Source organism: Brienomyrus brachyistius, chromosome 23, assembly GCF_023856365.1.
Source record: "Brienomyrus brachyistius isolate T26 chromosome 23, BBRACH_0.4, whole genome shotgun sequence".
In the NCBI taxonomy this organism is placed as follows: domain Eukaryota; kingdom Metazoa; phylum Chordata; class Actinopteri; order Osteoglossiformes; family Mormyridae; genus Brienomyrus; species Brienomyrus brachyistius.
The window spans coordinates 7784322-7803283 of record NC_064555.1 but is presented as its reverse complement, the minus strand read 5'-3'; the positions used below and the strand labels follow the sequence as shown (position 1 = coordinate 7803283).

Below are 18962 nucleotides of genomic sequence, written 5' to 3'. Positions count from 1 at the left end.
GTTTAACTGTCATTCACTTTTAGCTCAGACTACCTTAAATCCAGCAAGTTATCCAGCAATCCACATTTGTGAGAGGTCCCAGATCTTTCTGCCTGCTGGGGTATCCATTTTGATACCCTTTCACAGTTAAACCTAATAAATTAGGGAGTTGCAATGCTCAGTATGAGGACAGGATGAACCGCCACAGAAAACCATTTACATATTTGTCATCTGCATGAAGGGTTCTGCTGTGCGCATTGATATATTAGGAATTTTAATGAAGTTGTTAAATACACATATTTACAATGCTCTAAGACAAACGTAAAACTGTTTTAAAAGACAAGGAACACTGAACTGTTATCAGCATTGAATGAAAACAGAGGAAATGGGTGGGGACTAATTCTCATACATTAAAAAAAAAAATGAACGATCAGCAACACAAGGCTTTCCTTAAACAGTTATCCATACGCATTCTTGTCTGATAAACCTCTTTCATTTGGCGCGATCTGTCCACTTAACTTCATTAGGAGCTTGACGATAAGTCCCGCCTGTGCAAAAAGAAAGAAAATGAACGAATGAATATTATAGGTGGTTGTGCTGCTAATATGGAGGATCAGTATGGCGATGGATCAGCAAACGCGCTGAATCTGCTCAAATCCCAAGCAATGGTATTACTGCTGCAAACCTCCAATCGACCGAATGCGTCAGTGATTATTTAACAGCCCCCAAAGGGTCTCGCCGTGTTCTTGTCTTTTACTTGAGATTGTTGTGGCCACAAATGCTTTGATTTTGGTTTTTCTCAAAATTTGTGGTACAACTTGTAGAGCTCTTTGTACTCTTGTGGTAAATGTTCATACATTGGCAAAACTGCAAGACTAGGAATTGTATTTTTTTAACGCTACCACTGAAAAGACATATAACTACTGTCTTTGTATATTTCATATAAATCGTCACATTTTGCACCACGAGCTCTCGCCCCAGTCACTGTATTTTTCCGCAACTGGTTAACATCCATGAAGGAGGGACCATGAGTGATTCTAACCTCCACCACGGTCAAATACATTGACATAAAATGTAGTTTCATTTCCTAAGTTCCTATTATTTCTTTTATGTAGACTATGTTCATCTGTGTTCTATATAATGCCTCAAACTTTTAAGTAAATGAGATGTTTACATGAATGTTTACTGGGATGATTTTGCAGGATGCGTCATTGTCCAAATGTAAGTAGCCTGATTTTGTGCAAAAGTTGTGGTTCATTTGAAAAATTGCAAACTCTTGCAAATATTGCTTGATCTTGCATTAATTTTGTGATCGCAGAACCACAAGATCCTGGAGGGACTGATGTAGTTATTGTCTGACTGCAGAATCTGTAACGTTGGCACCTTTAGGACTGCAAGTGCATGGAAACTTCCATGATAAATAGGACATGTAGGGAAAACGTGCCGAAATCTGACAGCACAGCTAAATCATTTGAGAGTTTGCAGTCCAGATTAGAGACTTATTTTTACTCGGTAGCACTTGCATCTCGAATGTCATCATTAGATGGAATTGTTTTTTGTTGTATTTTGATTGACGTTATTGGATTTCAGATTACATTTTGTGGTACGATTTTATATAGTGTCTATTTCATGTGTTGTGTGGCACTTTGGTAATCACTTGGTGTTTTTAAATGTGCTTCACTACATATATCGTTGATTTAATGTAAAATACTCAAGCCATCTGTATGGTACCAATTGTAACTAGATCATTGAAGTGTCCTTGAATACACGTGAAGTAAAATAGAAATGCTTTGAATTACTGCTGCAAAGAGTAAGATCCTCCAAGACTTTGTTACCTGTTTGGTATGAACGATGAAGGTGATCTTTTTCTCTAGGCCATGGATTTGGAAGTATTGATCAGCTTGTCCCAACTGCCACACAAAAGTGCCATGATCCAGACTGATGTGCAGAACCTGCATTTAAGGTATTAACCGTTAATACCTCAGAGTATACATCTGACAATCGAATGAATTCCGATCCCATCTTCTTACTGAGTATTAATTCTGATCAGCATTGGTCGGTATGAAATGAACCTTATCCTTACAATCAACAGAGGCTAGAATCCCCGGTTTGGTGGGGGATTAAAGTCCCCTACGGAGACTGAGAGGGGGGTAAAGTCCTGCGTGTTTGGTTGCATTATTATTGTTTTTATTGTAATTTCTTGTGTGCTTATTTATTTTTCTTTTAAAAGCCCGTAAAACACTTGGCAAACCCTATGTTTAAAACAAACCAAAGATCGATCGGTAATGTTTACTAATATGTGTGTGCAAATTGGAAGTCAGGCACCTTGGTTTCCATGTTCATCAGATGCAGCCCCTTGGTGTTGACGGCGACATAAACACGGATGACCTTATGGTTGCTGGAGCTGGCCTTGGTGAACACCTGTCCGGTGAAAAAGGCAGCACCGTAGGTGGGGATGTCCCAGCAGTTCTGCAGGAAGAGATGCTGGAGATGATGCATCTCCTTGCTCACGCCCTCACTTGTGCTGAGATTCTGCAGGAGAGCACAGGCCACGTGATATGTCAGCTTCCTTGACGTAACCCCCACCGTGCTGTAGACCTCGATGCATCATTTTCATCAGCAAAGCAGATCTGGAGCCAAAAACCAGGCGCTCAAACCTCATACCGACCTTATATTCATGGAGAATCCTACTCGTCCAGTGATGTGCCTTGCTTTTTACCTTGGATATTGGAACAATTGATTTGAGATTCTCCTCGCTGTCAGAAACAAAGCAAATAGGTTGTGAATTGAGAAATTGACTATATAAAGGATATGGCATTAACGCAGAAGTTCCATGAGGGCAACAAGGATGAAAGTTTACTTGAGAAAGCCCTGCTTGTGTTTTTTGCTCTCGTAGTTTCCGTAGATGATCTGTAGGAGAAGGCTGGCCAGGGTAATCAGCTTGCCGTCCGGAGATGGGTAAAATCCCTTGAGGAGACAGTGGCGTGCTTCATCGAACAGCATGAGGATAGACAGCGGATCTGAAACCTGAAGATATGGCAAACACCGTCATTTTCTCTCATTTCATCACACTTTCATTTTGGAAGTTGGAATATTTTTCTCGATGGAGCACAGCGCCTAACCTTCTTCTCCACATCAAGGGGTAACCGGACATCCCTGCGCAAGAAGAGCTGAGGCAACTCCCTCTGGGGGTCCAGCACGGTCAGGTCGGTGACGATTTCCGTCCAGATGCGCAGGTGCTGCAGGGGCTTGTGATACGGCTTCAACTGCAGACCTGGGAGGGCAACACCCATGACTCAGACACCCGCAGCGGCTCTCCGGGCAAAACCGATCCGGAGTGAGGTGAGAACAGCACTCACTGAGGTTTTCGGAGCAGATCCAGATGGTGAAGTATTGCTGGGTGTCCTGCGACAGCCGCATGCCTTCCATGATCTGCTGGACGGTCGTGTTGTTCCCATGCTTCAGCTCCACGGATCGATAGGAACCGTCCATGCGGTAAATGCGCACCTTTTCATACTGCAACGAGTAGATTTACTCATATTTGGCAACTTAATTCAAAGCATCTCAGAGGTTAGTGCGTAGTCAAGCAGTAACCTTAGTCAATTATAGACAGTGTTGATTATTGCATGAAACGTTAATGCTAGAGCATAAAACATCCTAGTTCCACATACTGTACGACAAACATACAGTATTATTCAAGTTACTATAAAAGTCAGAGTATTAATCTTTTAAGACGAGGAATAATTCCTCAAAGCATTTATATACATTTTCTTCTGTAAAAACCCCTAACAAATTATCTGGTTATGATGTCATCTCGCAGGGTTTCTTCCGGAAGGGAAGGCTAACCGGTTTGTTGTTCGCTTCCTGCAGCAGCTTCACGGTCTCTTCCCAGTTGTTCCGTTTGTTTTCCTCACACACTTGCAGCGGTGTCCTTTTCTGCTGGTCTTCAATGTGCTTCACGACAGAAACAACTTTCAGTCCCTGCGAGTCCCTTCAGAGCCGCGAGTTCACAAAGGAGCCGGGGAGCCTTACCCTGTCTGTTTCCGGGTGCTGCAGGAGAAGCTGCACGATCTCCGAATGACCCCCCCCAGCCGCAAAGTGCAGGGGGGAGCTCAGCTGCCCATTCAGCAGGTTGGGGTTACACTTTCCCTTCTCCAGCAAAAGCTTGGTGGCCCCCACTTTTCCATACCTACAAAGGAAAACTTATTTAGCCCAGGGGAGGCAAAGCATGCAGAGTAGGGAGGGCTCGTTGCCCTGGCCACACCCACCAGCACGCGTAATGAATGGGAGCCCAGTGATCACTGTCCAGCTGTTTCACGGAGAAGCCGCTGTCCAGGAGCTTGCTGAGGAGGTCTGTGTCACCCTCGCAGGCGCTACGGTGCAGCGGGAAGTCATCTACCCACTGGCGTTCCCTGAGGAGATATCCCACCCAGCCCTTAGCGCTAAGGTATCTAGCTTTTCAATATGGAAGAATCCCCCCCCCCCTTTATTATTTTTTTTTAGAAGGTGCTGCAACTTGGATCCTCACTTGTCCTCCGTCACGCTTCCCATGCTCCGCTGCCACTTCTCGCGCTTCGGGATCTGGATTTTGGAATAGTCCGGAGCCCCCAGGCCAAAGTAGGGGTTGATGATCACCTTGTCCACCTGAGGGGGTCAATGCAGGTAACCAATGGCGCGGCATGAAAGACGAAAACCTTCAGAACACACCGTGTCCTACAGAGACCTCACATTAAGCGCCAAGACAGTAAGAAAAGCAACTCGGGCCATGATGGAAATTTTAGAAATATCAACTGGCACTTTTGGCGATAAGCTTCTTTGATACATTAAACGACTTTAATAAAGCAATTAACGGCCAAGTGTAGAGCAGAATCCTCCCTTTGAGGACTTGAGCTGATACACTCCCATGTTTATGGTGATCAGACAGAAGCTACACATAGCAATTAATGAATTTGAGAAAGCATTTCTTTACATAGCGTATAGTGTATGGAATAGTCTTCCTGTTAGTGTAGCGCAAGCTAAAACCCTGGCTTCCTTTAAATCAGAGCTGGATAAGATTTGAACAACTCTGAGCTATTAGTCAAGTTCTCCCCAAACGAGCTCGATGGGCCGAATGGCCTCCTCTCGTTTGTAAATTTCTCATGTTCTTGATGTGATGTGAGACGGAGTGGGAGGGGAGCTCTCACCCGGTTGGTGTACTGCAGGTCTGAGCCATACAGGGGGTTTTTAATGTACATGTCTGCCTTTTCTAGTGACATCATCTTGCTCTTGATCTCCAGGGCAGTGTAACCCATGTGCATCGAGCCCTCGGGCTGCTTGCCGTCTGTGGAGTATGCAGGGTTGCACACGCTGGTCTTCACCCTCTCCACTGGGGAGGGCCGGAACAAGGCGGGGATGGCGTGGGGTACGCTGTGCTGTTCGGCCAGCCACCTGGGCGGGACAGATGCGAGGCTGTCTCATCATCGGGGGCAGTGTGTGGCACAGCAGGCTAAGCCTCTGTGCGTGTGATCGGGGGGGTTACTGGTTCGAGCCCTTTGGCTGAATAGTCACATGTCCTTCGGCCCCTAACCTAACCTTCAGAGGTGTCGTAGGCAGGTAGACCCTGCGCTGTGACCCCCCCAAGCTTGCTCTCACCTGTATATGTGTCTGTCTGTCTGATAGAGACCAAGATGGTGTGTGTGTGTGTGTGTGTGTGTGTGTGTATATATATATATATATATATATATATATATATATTTCCCTACAGGGATTAATAAAATAATAAAGTTCCTGGCCAATGCCTCTCAATCCATTCAGGGCAGTGGTGGCCTAATGGTTAAGGAAGTGTGCTTGTGAGTGAAAGGCTGTTGGTTCGAATCCCCCACCAGCAAGGAACTCCCCCCCCGCTAAATAATAGCTGCCCACTGCTATATCACATAAGGGTTAAATACAGAGGACACATTTTGTTGCTGTGATGTGTCACCAATGGCAATTAATCACTTTTACTTTCATTATTATTACTATTAAAGTGACCCCAGTAGGACAAATGCCTCGGGAGACTGTGATGCGCTTACTTGTCTAACGCCATGAGCATCTTGGAGGTAGTGGGTGAAAAGTGGGTGCTGGTCTCACTGCAAAACCCGCATGACGTCTTGTAAGCAGTAGAAACTCGGACACCCGGGGTTGTATGTCAGCTTGCTGTTGTCTATAATCAGACAGCAGTCGCGGCAGTTGGCAAACGCAGCCTCCATGTGATGAGTTAAGACGGAGCGTAAATTCTCTCGGCAGATCGTCAAGCTCTCGACTCCACGTTCTGCGGCGGCGATGCTTATCGACCTACCTTTGACGTTAAGCGGCACTATGAACAAAGAAGCTTCCTTCCCAGTGTTTTCCCCATCGAGAGTGAATCTCTTCATGTGCACAACACGCTTCCCTATAGCACACAAGCACTGTTAAGGGCTGCTTTTAAAACACCAAGTTACTCATTTGTAAAGTTGTTTGTCCCAGTGTACTCCCTTCACCATTCTTCCATTCAGAATCTAAGGTTAGCATCTAATTGCTGATATTATTTCAATCAGTGTCCTCAAAAGAGAAAGAATATTGCACCCATACGATCGAAAAAAAAAAAAAAACCTTTTACCTATGAAACCTTGGTTATTGGATATGGGTTTGGTTGTTTCATCGACATAGTCCAAAATCGATCGGGACTTATCCCCATCAGCTTGTATTTTGGTTCCTAGAAGAACCTTCTTCCTTTTCTTCTCCTTCCCTTCCAATGGAAGTTCTACCAAAAGGATCTAAAATAAAAAAAACCTGGCATTAATGCTGATGTAGTGCCCTCTAGCGACGTAAGCCGTAAGGTACGTGCTGTACGTTAATATGTATTGCATGCTATAAATCTAAGAATATACTCGGAATATACAGTTTCTTCCGATTGACTATGAGATATCATTGATAGGTGAGATATTTACTTAATTAAACAATCGATTATGTTTTTTACCTCATAGGCTTTTGCTCTGTATTCTTTGGAGGTCAGACTGACTGCATTCTTCGGACGGATGACCGCTACAAACACTTCTTCCAGGTTATCCTTGTTGCCCATCTTATTGCTTGATTTTCAGTTTTTGGACATCCAAAGCACCAAACCTTTTCGCAGAGTCACCATGTCTGAAACTACAAAATAAAAAACCCGTGGTCACACAAGACACACACTACAGGAGCGACATACTTTTCATTAAATAGTAGTCATTGCAGTTTCTTTACTTGTTCACTACATCTGTTTTATCATCACGGAGAATAAAGGAGGCGTGTTTATACATATTATTGAGAGTTATCACAACTTCTGCTGGGTTATTTGCTGTTTTAACGAGTTATTAGGCATGATTCTACGTCAAACCTCTGAAACATCATGTCACAGACACACACAAGATGAATCGGGCAAGACTCACCGCAAGCAGTCACACCTAGGAAAGCAGCCTTTAAATACACACGGTCTGCCTATTTACAGCCACGATCTACAGGACAAAATATAACAAAAACTTTGGAGGGATGAAAAAAATACCAAATATCATCTGTGAGCTTCTAAACGAGACAATACGCGTCTAGTTTCGACACCATTTCCTAGCCATGATAACGGCAGATATGTGTGTGCTTCCTGCCGTAGGAAGTCTGGGCTGAACCGTAGCTTAACAGCTAAAAAAAATACCAACAGAAGCCGGATCCATCACTTCATCCGAAAACAGCATCTAATTACCCTACCTGGGGTTTTGGGACCGGCCCGCTACGTTTTAATGCCCCTAGAAATACGGCTCCATCCAGCGTTGTTTTTTGTTATTATTACGTTTTAGTTTCCAGCGTGGAGTTCCGGGTCACGGCGAGCTGTCATTGTGGGCAGACCCAGACCCAGCCAAGACCAGTGACGATCGGGACCAGAATAGCACGTAGATGGTGTTTATCTCTGATCACATGTAAACGTGTAAGGCGGACATTTTTAATGCTGAGCATTCAGTAATAATTCGCCTGCCTGAGTTGTAGTTTGCACCCACTAGAACAACAGGAAAATAGTTGTACCGCTTTTGTTTTTTATTTTTTAACATTTCGCACAAGCCCCACCAACCTGACCAGGATGAGTGATCAGAGGATATATAGATGGATGTTTTGCACGAAACAGATGTAGGTAGAAACTGAAGAAATTGGTAGAAATGTCTCTGTTGACAGTTTGCGTAGAAAAATTTGCGAAACTAAACGAATTGCTCGTTTTACAGAGAACACTCAGAATTATGAATTATTCTGCAGGTTATAAACAGCAGGGGGAAAAAAGCTTTTTATTACTTAAACCCATCCAGAATCTATTTCGATAAAAGGCGTCCCTACAGATCTTTATTTACAATGTAAATACCACATTGGTATTTGTGAAAAGGTAGTTGAAAACACGACACATACTTTTAAAAGATTGGCTAAACAAACTGAACATATTTACGGTTCCCAAGGGTATAATATCAAACAACAAAACAAAGATTGAAAAAAGATGGCCAATTCATATTGTTTTTTATAAATAGATATAGCCTGTAACGGCTTTCGACCCGTGTTGACAAATCAAGATTTCTGGGGGGGGGGGGCTCTACAACGAGTTGCTATGCGCCATAAAGTCTTTATAAAGTAACCACGTCGCTCGTGGCTGCCTGTTCTGTATTCCTCACGTTCACTCACCCCGCCTACACGACTGCAAGAGCCAATCATGGCGCAGGTGTGGCTAGTTTCTTGACCAATTAAAAGCCCGCTCCCAGCACGGTTAGGGGGGCACCCCGGACCGTTTGATTGACTGGAAATTGCACTTCCGGGTTGGGCTCTGTGACGCAGCACTTCTGGTGTCGTGAACCTCAGATACAAAACAGAAAAGAAGCTGTCGTGCTGTGGAGCCCAGATCTGTATGGGTGGGAGCGGCGGCCGAGCGATGTGGATTTAAGAAATCGGGGGGGTAGTCCCATGCTAACAAAGGCAAGGCTTTAGTCGCCATATACTGGATAATCGAGAGGACAGACTGTGTAAGTTATTTACCTGTTAGGCAGCGTGTTCAGGTGGATGTCGATGGCAGAAGCTCACTGGCTAATGCAATTTACTGTGGCTGTTTCGTTAGCTGAGACGTCATCGCGAAGCTGGCGGAAAAACAGCGCTCAAGTTCGGACATATGCATTGGCACTGGACTTCTTGCTCGTAACTGACTGCTTGTACCTGATTGGGCTTCGCTGCTGGGCTGCTCGGCTTGTTATGGCCGTGCACAGAGCAGTTGGCCGTGTGGTTTAGTAGTGAGGGAAGAGAGGAGAGGGGCGAGGGCGATACGTGTGCAGTTTCACATCATGATCACTGTTGTATGTCCCAGTCGCTTGGGTGACAGTATCCTTCATAAGCTCTCTTTTATACGTATGCATCCTAAGTCCTGCCACACAGTATTGGGGTTTTGCTGCTTTTATTAACCGAGGATCTGTGTTTTGGACGGAGTTCAGCGTTAATCGGGCGTGCGTGTCTCGGATCGTGTGCCTTTCCTGTGCAGCCACCGGCTGGAGGCGAGCAGGCAGCCACCGGGGCTCCATCTGAATCCCTCGGAGTTGCAGCCAGCAGACGGTGACAAAGAAAACAAAGTCGTGCGTCCGCTGATCGGTGCCCCGGGGTCCGCTCCAGCTGCACGATGGCTTCAGTGCCCGGTGCCGACGCGGCGACGTTAGGCGCTGCCTCTCGGTGAAGGCGGATCGGGCTCTGCTTCGTGATTTTACTGGAAGCACGAACCGTGTCAGCAAGGCGGGGAGGAGACGGAGCTGAGCCCGGCCGGGTCCGCTGGGCGCGGGACCGCAAGGTGAGCTTCGGGTGGGTGGGTCCAGCGTTACTGCGCACCCTCAGGGTGGTTTGTATTTCTTAAGAAGCGTCTCATCCCTCTACATCCTGGAAATGCACTTAATAAAACAATCTGGTGCCCTTCCTCCTCCAGCAGCAGCCATTGTACTTTTCGGGTGTTTTCTGCATGTGTGAACACACACACACACACACACACAGATAAAGGTGTATTTCTGCAAATCTCACCAGTGTGCCTTCTTATAATTTTCGATTAATTTAACAGTCCACTATATCCACTCTTGTATTTTATATTCTTTTCTAAATTGCGTCTGCTGTGGTGCCTTAAATGGCTGCATGTTTTTTAAAATCCATTATTCTGCAAACAGTGATTGAATTAAACGACCTCGTTTGGAAATAGTAATAATTTCATGGGCCTTTGATTCAGATTTCATTAATGTGCCTTGTAGGGACTCATCTCGTAATTTTCTGTCCAGAATTGTAGAAAATGGTCATGCTGATTACTGTGCAAACTGTAGTAATAATTTATATGTGAAGATAATGGGTTATAGAGTAAAGGCTGTAATGTTATGGGCAGCGAGATGAGGCTTTCAGATGGCAGCAGATGTATTGGTTTGTAGTGCAGCCCTGCCTTTAATAATAGGCACCAGATGAGCTGCCCAAAAACCCATTTGAACTCAATTGATAAGCGCTTCTGTGTCTGATGGGGGGTTTTTGTCTGGGGACCCTTGTGCTGCGTTTCTGTGCCGCTGTGCCTCATTCGGACACGTATGTCAAGCTTTTAGTTTGTGATATAACCAGCGAGGGGTTAGCGGTGAGGCCTGTGCTTATCTTCTTCCAGCTCTGGGCACTATTTATTCAAGTGGCAGACAAGCCGTCCTGCGCGTCTCTGTGTTACTGTGTGAAAGTGCGGTTGCCGAAAAAAAAGAAAAAAAAAGCCCCCCCCGCCCTCCCCAATTCATGACACAGATCGCCAGCCTCCTCTCCATGATCACAGCTCAGTTGCATCTCTACAGCTTGTGTCACCTGCTGATGGCCACCAATGGTCGTGGCCACCAGTTAGCAAACGGACTGGGAAAGTGGAGAGTTTGAAATGGAGTTGAGACGGCATGTTTGGACTGTGGTATAAACCCCGTTTGACATTACATGGCCTGGTCAACTTGATATTTCAGCGTTTTTATTAGCTTTATATACTTTGGATCAAACAAATGGACCACGGTGTATCTAGTAACTGTCAGTCTCCACATTTAATATCCCGTTTTCCTTTTTAATATTATTTTTACAAGCCAGGAGTTTTCTCTGCTGCTTTTTGTGAGTATCTCCTGGTGTCAGTTAACTGAACTTGATTAGTCTGTCTGCACAAACACACGTGAATTGCTGTAGTTTAGATGTAAATCTCACACCACTATTTATCTTTGTCTTCGCCATCTGCACCTTCCCCCCCCCCCCCCCAAAAAAAAAGGTATCCCCCCACAAGGTTTGGCACGTATGTCCCATCCGCGTGCCATGGGTCACCATCAGGGAGCCAACTGTAGCTTCTGTTTAAATTGTAAGCATGGAAGCGGTTGGTGTAGTTTGTTTAAATGGAGCAGGTGTACTTTGTGTGGACATTTCCTGGAAGGAGTGTCAATCCCACAGCACAATTTTACTGTTTTACCATAACAAAGTGCTTTACTTCACAGTTTCCAGTTAATCTCCTCCATGTAAAGAGAAATTGACACGTTGCTGTTTACCTCGACATTGCTGCAATAATGTCCAGATGTAAACTGAATTATTGGCGCGGCTGACGACTCGATTCGATTTGAAATGTGATGCGTCTGGTAAACGATGCAAGATTGTGGCTTGAGGTCTGGGGTCACTGTGGCCGATGGGGGGGGGGGGTGTTAATGGTCACTTTAACTCTAAATGGGAGACATGCTGAAGACACCCTCCTTTGAAATCAGCCCTCAGGGGAGAACAGCCTGCCTCCCCATACTGAGACGATGCTTGTCTTCAGCTGATAAATTGATCCAGTTAAGTTTTTTTTTCCCCTCTTTTTATCGTTTCCGAGATTTGATTAAACTCAGCTGTGTTTGCAGACCGAAAACCGTTCAATGCAAATCATTTGTTTAGTGTCAATAAATTGATAGGGCAACTAAACTATTTTTTTCTTCTTTTCTTTTGTCTATTTTCTTAAAAATAACTTACAATTTAATACTTGTTTTTAAATGACAATAATGCAGTATTGTACATTTTCAATTTGAAACCTGTATTGTTTGACAAATTAGCATTTTTATGACATTTGATTAAAATGGCTAAAGTTTTAGCTGTAAAATTGACTCTTGGGTCCTTTACTGTTTTATCAATGAATTCATCACTGATGTTTATATCATTCAGCTCTATCAGAATTATATAGTATCTTAGGTTTACTACTGGAAAATACTTCTTGCATGCCTGAATACAACAAGACCATCGACACGGTGATGCGTCTTAAGCATGTATTACATTTGCTGGGAACTATTTACTTAAGTAGGTGTAATTATGTTTATAGAGGGGACATCCATTTTCAGTCCCGAGGCAACATTTCCCATATTTCAGAGTTTATGTATCTAGGATATTTTTTTGCGGAAGCCTCCCTTGTGTGTAATGGTGTTTAGCTCCTGACTGGAATCAACAGGGTGCCTCGGACTCCGTCTCCGTTGTTTCGACAGCGTCGTGAACTTAAGGTATTTCCTGCAGACGGGTCATGTGATGCATCTCTTCTGGGCTCCCCCCCCCCCCCCCCCCCCCCCGCCCCGCCCCATTCTTCTGGCCCAAGTGCTTGGCCCAGCTCTCAGGAAATACTGCATCACGTGCTGTTGGCTGACGCAAAGCGAAACTAGCTATTTGTTGTGTGATAAAAGGAAAGATCAAAGATTAAAGCAGCACAATATCTTGTACACACCGGATCATGTAGAAATAGGCTTCCTCCACAATGACTTTTCTCTGATAACAGCACCGGGTACAGGACTGTCATTGTTTGTGAATCTTCAGATCTTTCTTTGCGGGTGTCCCAAATTCTTATGGGATTTCTGTGCCTTCTTGACTGTTATGTAATGGCAATGAGATCCTACTCCTGCTCTGGACATTCCATTATTCTGATTCCTGCTTATAGAAGCTGTAGTGACTGTTTTTAACCCATGGCTGTTCATAGGGTGAAATCTCTCCTCGCTGTTTTTGTTCGAAGCTGAAATCATGGCGGATCTGGATAAAAGGTCTGTTGTTGTGCTTTGTTCAGACGTCTGTTCTTTTCACACTTGGGCTTCATGTGTGTTGTGTTTTTTTTTTTTTTGTCTAATTTTTGAGAATCTGAAATGGCAGCAGAGCCTGTCCAATATGAAATGGCAGCAGACCCAGCAGCGGCTACCCTGTTATTATCGCACAGCCCCACCGCCGGCTGGCCTTGAGATTAGGAGCCCCGGTTTCATGGACGACGCTCTGTGTCTCTCCAGGTGTGACCCCCCCGGAAGCAGCCCTCTGCACGCAGCTTCTTAACGCTCTCCGTGTAAGTGGGTCAGCACCAAGTGCTCGCTTATCTCTCGGAGGCAGGCCGGGCTGGGTCGTGCCGGTAAGGGGTCTTCTCGGGCTTTAACTTTAAGTCTCACTCTGTTGAGGGATCGACACGCTTCTTGAGCCGGCTGGCCTCCGGCGAGGAAAGCGTGCCGTCGAGCCCTGAGATCAGAATATCGCCATTTGTATGTAACTGTCTTTGATCTGATGACAGGAGGGCCTTCGGTTTCTAATGGCATCTGCACTGGGATGAATTTGTAGGTATCTAAAGGAGTCGTAAACGAAGCACGTGCGTGATTTCAGCTTATCTACTCCCGGAGTTGTGATAAATTGGTGCCTCTGTGGGGTCGTTTGATTGGATTATTTGCTGCTGGGACTGGGGCTGACTCTTGGTGCGTTCGACTATTTCTCTCCAACTCCGAGGAAAACGTCACGAAAAACGTCACTTCCCGTCAGAAACACGTCTCTTTTATGACGTTGATGTCGGACAGAATTTTCTTGTCCGAGTTACCCCTGTGACGTAATTTGAACATGGCGGCTTACACACTCAACAGTTATTCTATTTTAGAAATCTTTAAAATGTTTGTTTTGCTAAATATATTAATAATTATAAATGTAATTGCACACATTGGATTTAGAGAATACCATATCGTGACCGTAAACAGTATCCTAGCAGCAATATCAGATTTTTACCAGACTTGCTAGTGTCTTTGGTTTGTTTGTAGTTTGTTTGCCTCTCGAAAAAAGAATATCGCTGTGAATGTACTTAAATACTTTATAGGGCTTTTAATGCGGTTTGATTAGTTCGTTTTTCTTGTTTGTTTGTCTCTCGGAAATAATACTCTTACTCCGGAACTGCTAAAATATAAAGCAACAACACACAGCAATGTATTCATGGGGGCAGCCATGTTTGTTCCGAGTTGTGGTAGCTCGAACGGGAGATTGTCGGATGTGATGTCACTCAACTCGGAAATTCCGAGTTCCGAGAGGGAATCGATCGCACCATCTTTCCCTGCTTATGGTACCTTGGAGGTGAAATGGAAGTTCTATGAAGTATGATGCAGAATTGGGCAGCCGGGAATAAAGCCACACCCACCTACCCCCCCACATTATTTTGTGTGGTAGTAATGCAACGGATGGGAATTAATTGGTGATGAACTAATAATCATAGTCGTGATATTTAGAATGTAAACTCCTGTGTCACTGTGGGGTTCGGAGGGATTCTGCGTCGCGGATGTGTCCGCAGTCAGTGATCAGACTGCATGTTTGGGTGGCCAATCGGCGAGTTTGTTGCCGGGGGTGAGAAGCTTCCGGTGCTTGGAGCCTCGGAGGTCAGCAGATGGCGGCGGAAGCCGACCCCCGGCCGGAGCCTGATCGTGTGTGGACACGTGGCACGTAGGCCGCGATCCACCGCCGGGGGTGAGGGGGACATGACAAGACAGGTTGCGTTGGGGGGGTGTACATGGAGAGGGCTAAAAATACTCCCCATTTCAGGCCTCCGTCTGCTGTAGCCAAAATAAGTGTTTCTGTCATGGTGCCTGGATGAGGGTCGTATTGACCTCCTTCCAAGGCAGAGTGTGGCCTCCTCAACTCAACCACCTCACTGCCGGCTGCGGCACCTGCTCACGCCGACCGCCGGCTCGGTGCGACCGTGCGGTCAAGCCTGCTTTGTGGCCTGCCTGGCTGAGCAGCTTACGCCACAGTCGCTGCCGTCTTCCCCGGGGACTCGTGTTGAGTCATACCGCTAGTGCACCTCACAGTCACATCTTGGTATGCCTTCTGCCGGCCTGCTGATAAATGTAGCGGTAAGGATGGTTTAAAATTTATTAATTTTTTTTTTAATTAATTAAAAAGAAAAGGATGCTTCAAAAGTAGCGAAGGACGCTTGGAGATTTTCTGCCTTGTTTTTATGCGGTTGCTCTCCTGTCTGTGCCTTGTGTGGGCATCTTGTGTGACGTCCGGCGCTCACTGGTCTGCCTGGCTCAGGCTTCCAGCTCCGTGCCGCTTCCTCATGCTCCACCGAGCGGCGCTTCCTAGGGGGCGCTGCAGAGTCCCTCTGTCACAGCTTAGTGACGCGGCCTTTGGGGTCGCTCCCGGTGTCCATGCGGCCCGCAGGTGACTTCAGGTGTGACACCAGGATCTGGCTCTGAATTTTTTGACAGCCTCCTGTGGAGTGGGGGGTGGGGGTTCAGTGCGTCATAAACTGTATTTTTGTGGGTTTTATATCCAACCTTTGGACTGAATTCTTTTAGAATTTAAATGTTTATGCCCCTCTGTCCCTCCCCCTGCACTGTTTAAAGGAACCCCCCCGGGATTATTGGCCCTTAATCTCATCATGAACGACGTGTGTAAAACAAGGTTCCTGTTATTTTTTTTTTTATTGTAGCCTTTTACTCCAGCGTATTTTTCTGTTCGCATATGTTTTGAAATTGCACAACTGTAGTAAATTGCTGAAGGATACAGTAATAGCCCTACGTAGCTGCTGCCTGGGCCGCAGCCAGCCGGAGACGCTTCCCTTAGAGGACATCGAGGCTGAGCTGGACAGTGTGCTGCTCTTTGGGCTTTTTATACTGGGATTTACTGGTGCTGGACTGGTGACACGCTCTTCAGTACGCTTGTTCACAGCTGTTCCCTTAGCACATATGCTGTGGTTGCCGTTTGTTTTTTGTTTTTCTTTTTAAACTCTGACTGGCTCACATCTAGTGGGTCCACAGCCTGGAATAGGCTGCCCCCCCCAACCCCCCTGCCACCCAGACCAGAATAAGTTGTTTGATGCAGGAAGGTCAGATACTACTTTTTTTTTTTTTTTTTTTTTCCTCTTGAATTATTTGTCGGCCGTTTTTAATTTATTATTATTATTATTATTATTATTATTTATTTTATTGTGGTTAACTTGTCTACTAACATGGGAGTCGCATAAATGGCTCCTCTCGTGTTCCGTTTCCAGTGGTATGTTGTAGTGCTGCGTCTGTTTGTCCAGTAGAAGGCAGAAGCGAGTGCTTGTTTGTCTCCCTGTGCTCGCCTGAAGTGCTGATGTCTTCGTGTGCCCCCCCCCCCCCCCCCCCCCTCCAGGAGCCGCAGCATGCTGGCCCCTTGCGTGCTGAAGGGCTGAGGACAGGCCAGGAGATTAGCAGCGGCTGCAGGAGCGACAGTCATGGGGAACACGGCTACCAAGTTCCGCAAGGCCCTGATCAATGGGGACGAGACCCTGGCCTGCCAGCTCTACGAGAGTAACCCGCAGTTCAAGGATTCCCTGGACCCCAACACCTCGTACGGGGAGCCGTACCAGCACAACACCCCTCTGCACTACGCCTCCAGACATGCCATGACACGTCTGCTCAGGTCAGGAGCCCTGCCCATTGCGCTGCCTCTCTCTGCCTCTCTTTGTCTGACTGACTCACTCTCTCTGCCTCTCTCTCTATGCTTCTTTGTCTGCCTGCCTTTGACTCCCCACTCTCCTTCTCTGCATCTCTGCCTGTATGTCTGACTCTGCCTGTCTCACTCCCTCAATCTGTCTGCCTGCCTGTTATCTTGTTTGCCTCTGTCTGCCTCTACCTCTTTACCTCTATCTCTTTCTATCTGTCTTTGTCTGTCTGCCTTTACCTCAGTCCCGCCTGTCTGTCCGCCTGTCTGTCCGCCTGTCTGTCCGCCTGTCTGTCCGCCTGTCTGTCCGCCTGTCTGTCCGCCTGTCTGTCCGCCTGTCTGTCCGCCTGTCGGTACCTTCTACCCCACCTATGACAGCCTCAGCTAAATTAAATCTAAAACACAGTTCCTGACATTTTAAACAGCATGCACTTCTAAATGGCTGTTGTTTCTATATTAAATACAGGAGTTTATGGGTAATGTTTTAACTGGCCTTATGTTATTTTATGGTTTGAAAAGCAGACCGGCATTTCTTCAGGGGTGAAGGTGCTGAATGGGGCATTTTTCACGCTGGTTTAAAGTGTCAGCTCTGCTCAGCACATTAACAGCATGATGGCAGCCATGTCCCTGTCACCTGGCCGTCTCTACTGCCGTCCCCTCCCGGCTGATCTGCGATGGCTCGGGCCGTGTGGGTCAGCGGCCACACCTGGCTGGCTCTGTGCCCCAGGGGGTGGGGTGGGGGGCGGCTGGTGAGTGCAGGATGTGATTGACTGCTCGCTGTGCATCCACCCGCTCAGGGTCAGGCGGTTTTCTGTCTGTCAGGAATATTTCCCTCTCCAGCCATAAGTCACTGCAGATATGCTCCCCCTTTAATTACCCTGACTCATTCGCTGAATGACCAGCTCAGCATGGTTCTGCAAACCACCTTTAAGCTAATTACGGTAATGCGGTCCGTTGAGATTCATCTTCCAGATAGAGTGGCTGACTGGCAGTGCTGTAGACAGGGGTGGGTTTACTGTTTCTGGGGCCCTGTGCCCGCCCTACTGTAATGACTATTTGTGACCAACAGGGGGCCCACACGGATTCTTGGTTTGGATGATGGTATACACTGCTACTGGTTGTAGATGGAATACAGCAATCGCGTTACCTCCAAAATTGCAGGCCTTAATCGGCGAGAGTGGCTGCCCCCCCCCTCCTTGACGTGCGATACGTGCTACGCATGCCATTGTCATGGTTCATCGGAGGATGCTTAGCAACAGTATTCCTCTGTGTTTCATATCCTGCTAGCATGGCGATGGAATGCCATGTGATGGATGCTTGTTTCACGTGATGCGTGGAAGGTTTCGTCCGCGGCCATTTAGTTTTCGTTTGTTTTTCCTTTTGTTTTTGTTTTTGTTATACAGACGGAGGTACTAACGGGGGCGATAATGGTAAAGTTGTGTCAAACAAAGGTTGTTTGTCACAGTATAAACATCATGTCGGATTGTGTTTGGCCACATAAATTCTTCTGCTTCTAGACTTTTGTTAAAGTCCATCTGCATTTATTTGCTGGGCCTGAGCTCAGCGTGTGAACGTAGGGTTTGAGATGAGGGGGTGTTTGGCAGAAAGAGGGTTCAAAGCCTTTTAATGCTTTTTCACGCTGTTTTGTTCTGACCGTTTACAAGACGGTTGTGAGGCGGGTTAGGCTTCAAGCGCGACACGCTGGTTTAAATGTAATGAGAGGAAATGCGGAGAGCTGAGCGAAGGACGTGGGTTACGTGCATGTGTGGCGCTGCCCTGCCGGGACGCCACGCTAAGGAAGTGAGAAGCGCTGAGTGGAGTTTCCATGGAGAACCTGGAGTCGTGTCCCAAGCAGGCTGCCCGTTAGCGAACTTTTAGGACTCAATATTCAAAGCTTCATGTTCAGAAAACGACGTACTAGGTACAATAGAATTCTTCCTTTCAAATCCTGCTCACAGATTACTGAATAACAAGAGAAGCTCACAATGCTACGGTAAAATAAGGATTGTGTAAAAAGAAGAAAAAAAAACACAGCAAATCCAATAAATAATATAAAATAGGCCAGGTGGGTAGTTCATGTCCAGAAAGTAAAAATCCAGACCAAGATTTTGTATCAGCCAACCAGTTAGTACTATGTTACTGTGACTCTTTATACTTAGCTGGGTGGTTGAAACAAAATCTTGGTGTGGATTTTTATTTTCTGGACCTGAACTATCCATCTCTGAACAAGGGCTAGTATGTTGAAACTTAATTAGGCAGTTTAAAGTCTG

General features: G+C 46.1%; 2 protein-coding genes across 7 annotated transcripts in view; one reads left to right on the top strand and one right to left on the bottom strand.

Annotated features, from left to right (window-relative positions):
- Positions 1 to 236: 236 nt before the first annotated feature.
- krit1 (KRIT1 ankyrin repeat containing) lies at positions 237 to 7849 on the bottom strand. Its single transcript, XM_048994002.1, is given in 19 exon segments — positions 237 to 527; positions 1815 to 1931; positions 2305 to 2511; positions 2648 to 2735; positions 2840 to 3006; positions 3102 to 3253; positions 3339 to 3495; positions 3826 to 3933; positions 4012 to 4168; positions 4248 to 4391; positions 4508 to 4623; positions 5163 to 5406; positions 6030 to 6091; positions 6093 to 6160; positions 6296 to 6388; positions 6596 to 6752; positions 6956 to 7128; positions 7404 to 7469; positions 7714 to 7849. Coding segments are annotated over 17 exon segments (2229 nt in total). The 5' UTR covers positions 7058 to 7128; positions 7404 to 7469; positions 7714 to 7849; the 3' UTR covers positions 237 to 437.
- A 957-nt stretch (positions 7850 to 8806) lies between these two features.
- Positions 8807 to 18962, top strand: part of ankib1a (ankyrin repeat and IBR domain containing 1a) — a 41889-nt gene continuing 31733 nt past the window's right edge. For 2 of the 6 annotated variants that reach the window (XM_048992773.1, XM_048992768.1), the window contains exons 1-3: positions 8807 to 8999; positions 9506 to 9805; positions 16402 to 16671. In XM_048992773.1, the coding sequence (XP_048848730.1) occupies positions 16484 to 16671 (188 nt within the window). In that variant the 5' untranslated portion in view covers positions 8807 to 8999; positions 9506 to 9805; positions 16402 to 16483. Of the gene's footprint in view, positions 9000 to 9505; positions 9806 to 13015; positions 13035 to 15116; positions 15135 to 16401; positions 16672 to 18962 lie in introns of those variants that run through there. The other 4 variants (XM_048992769.1, XM_048992770.1, XM_048992771.1 and 1 more) reach the window with 4 other exon arrangements.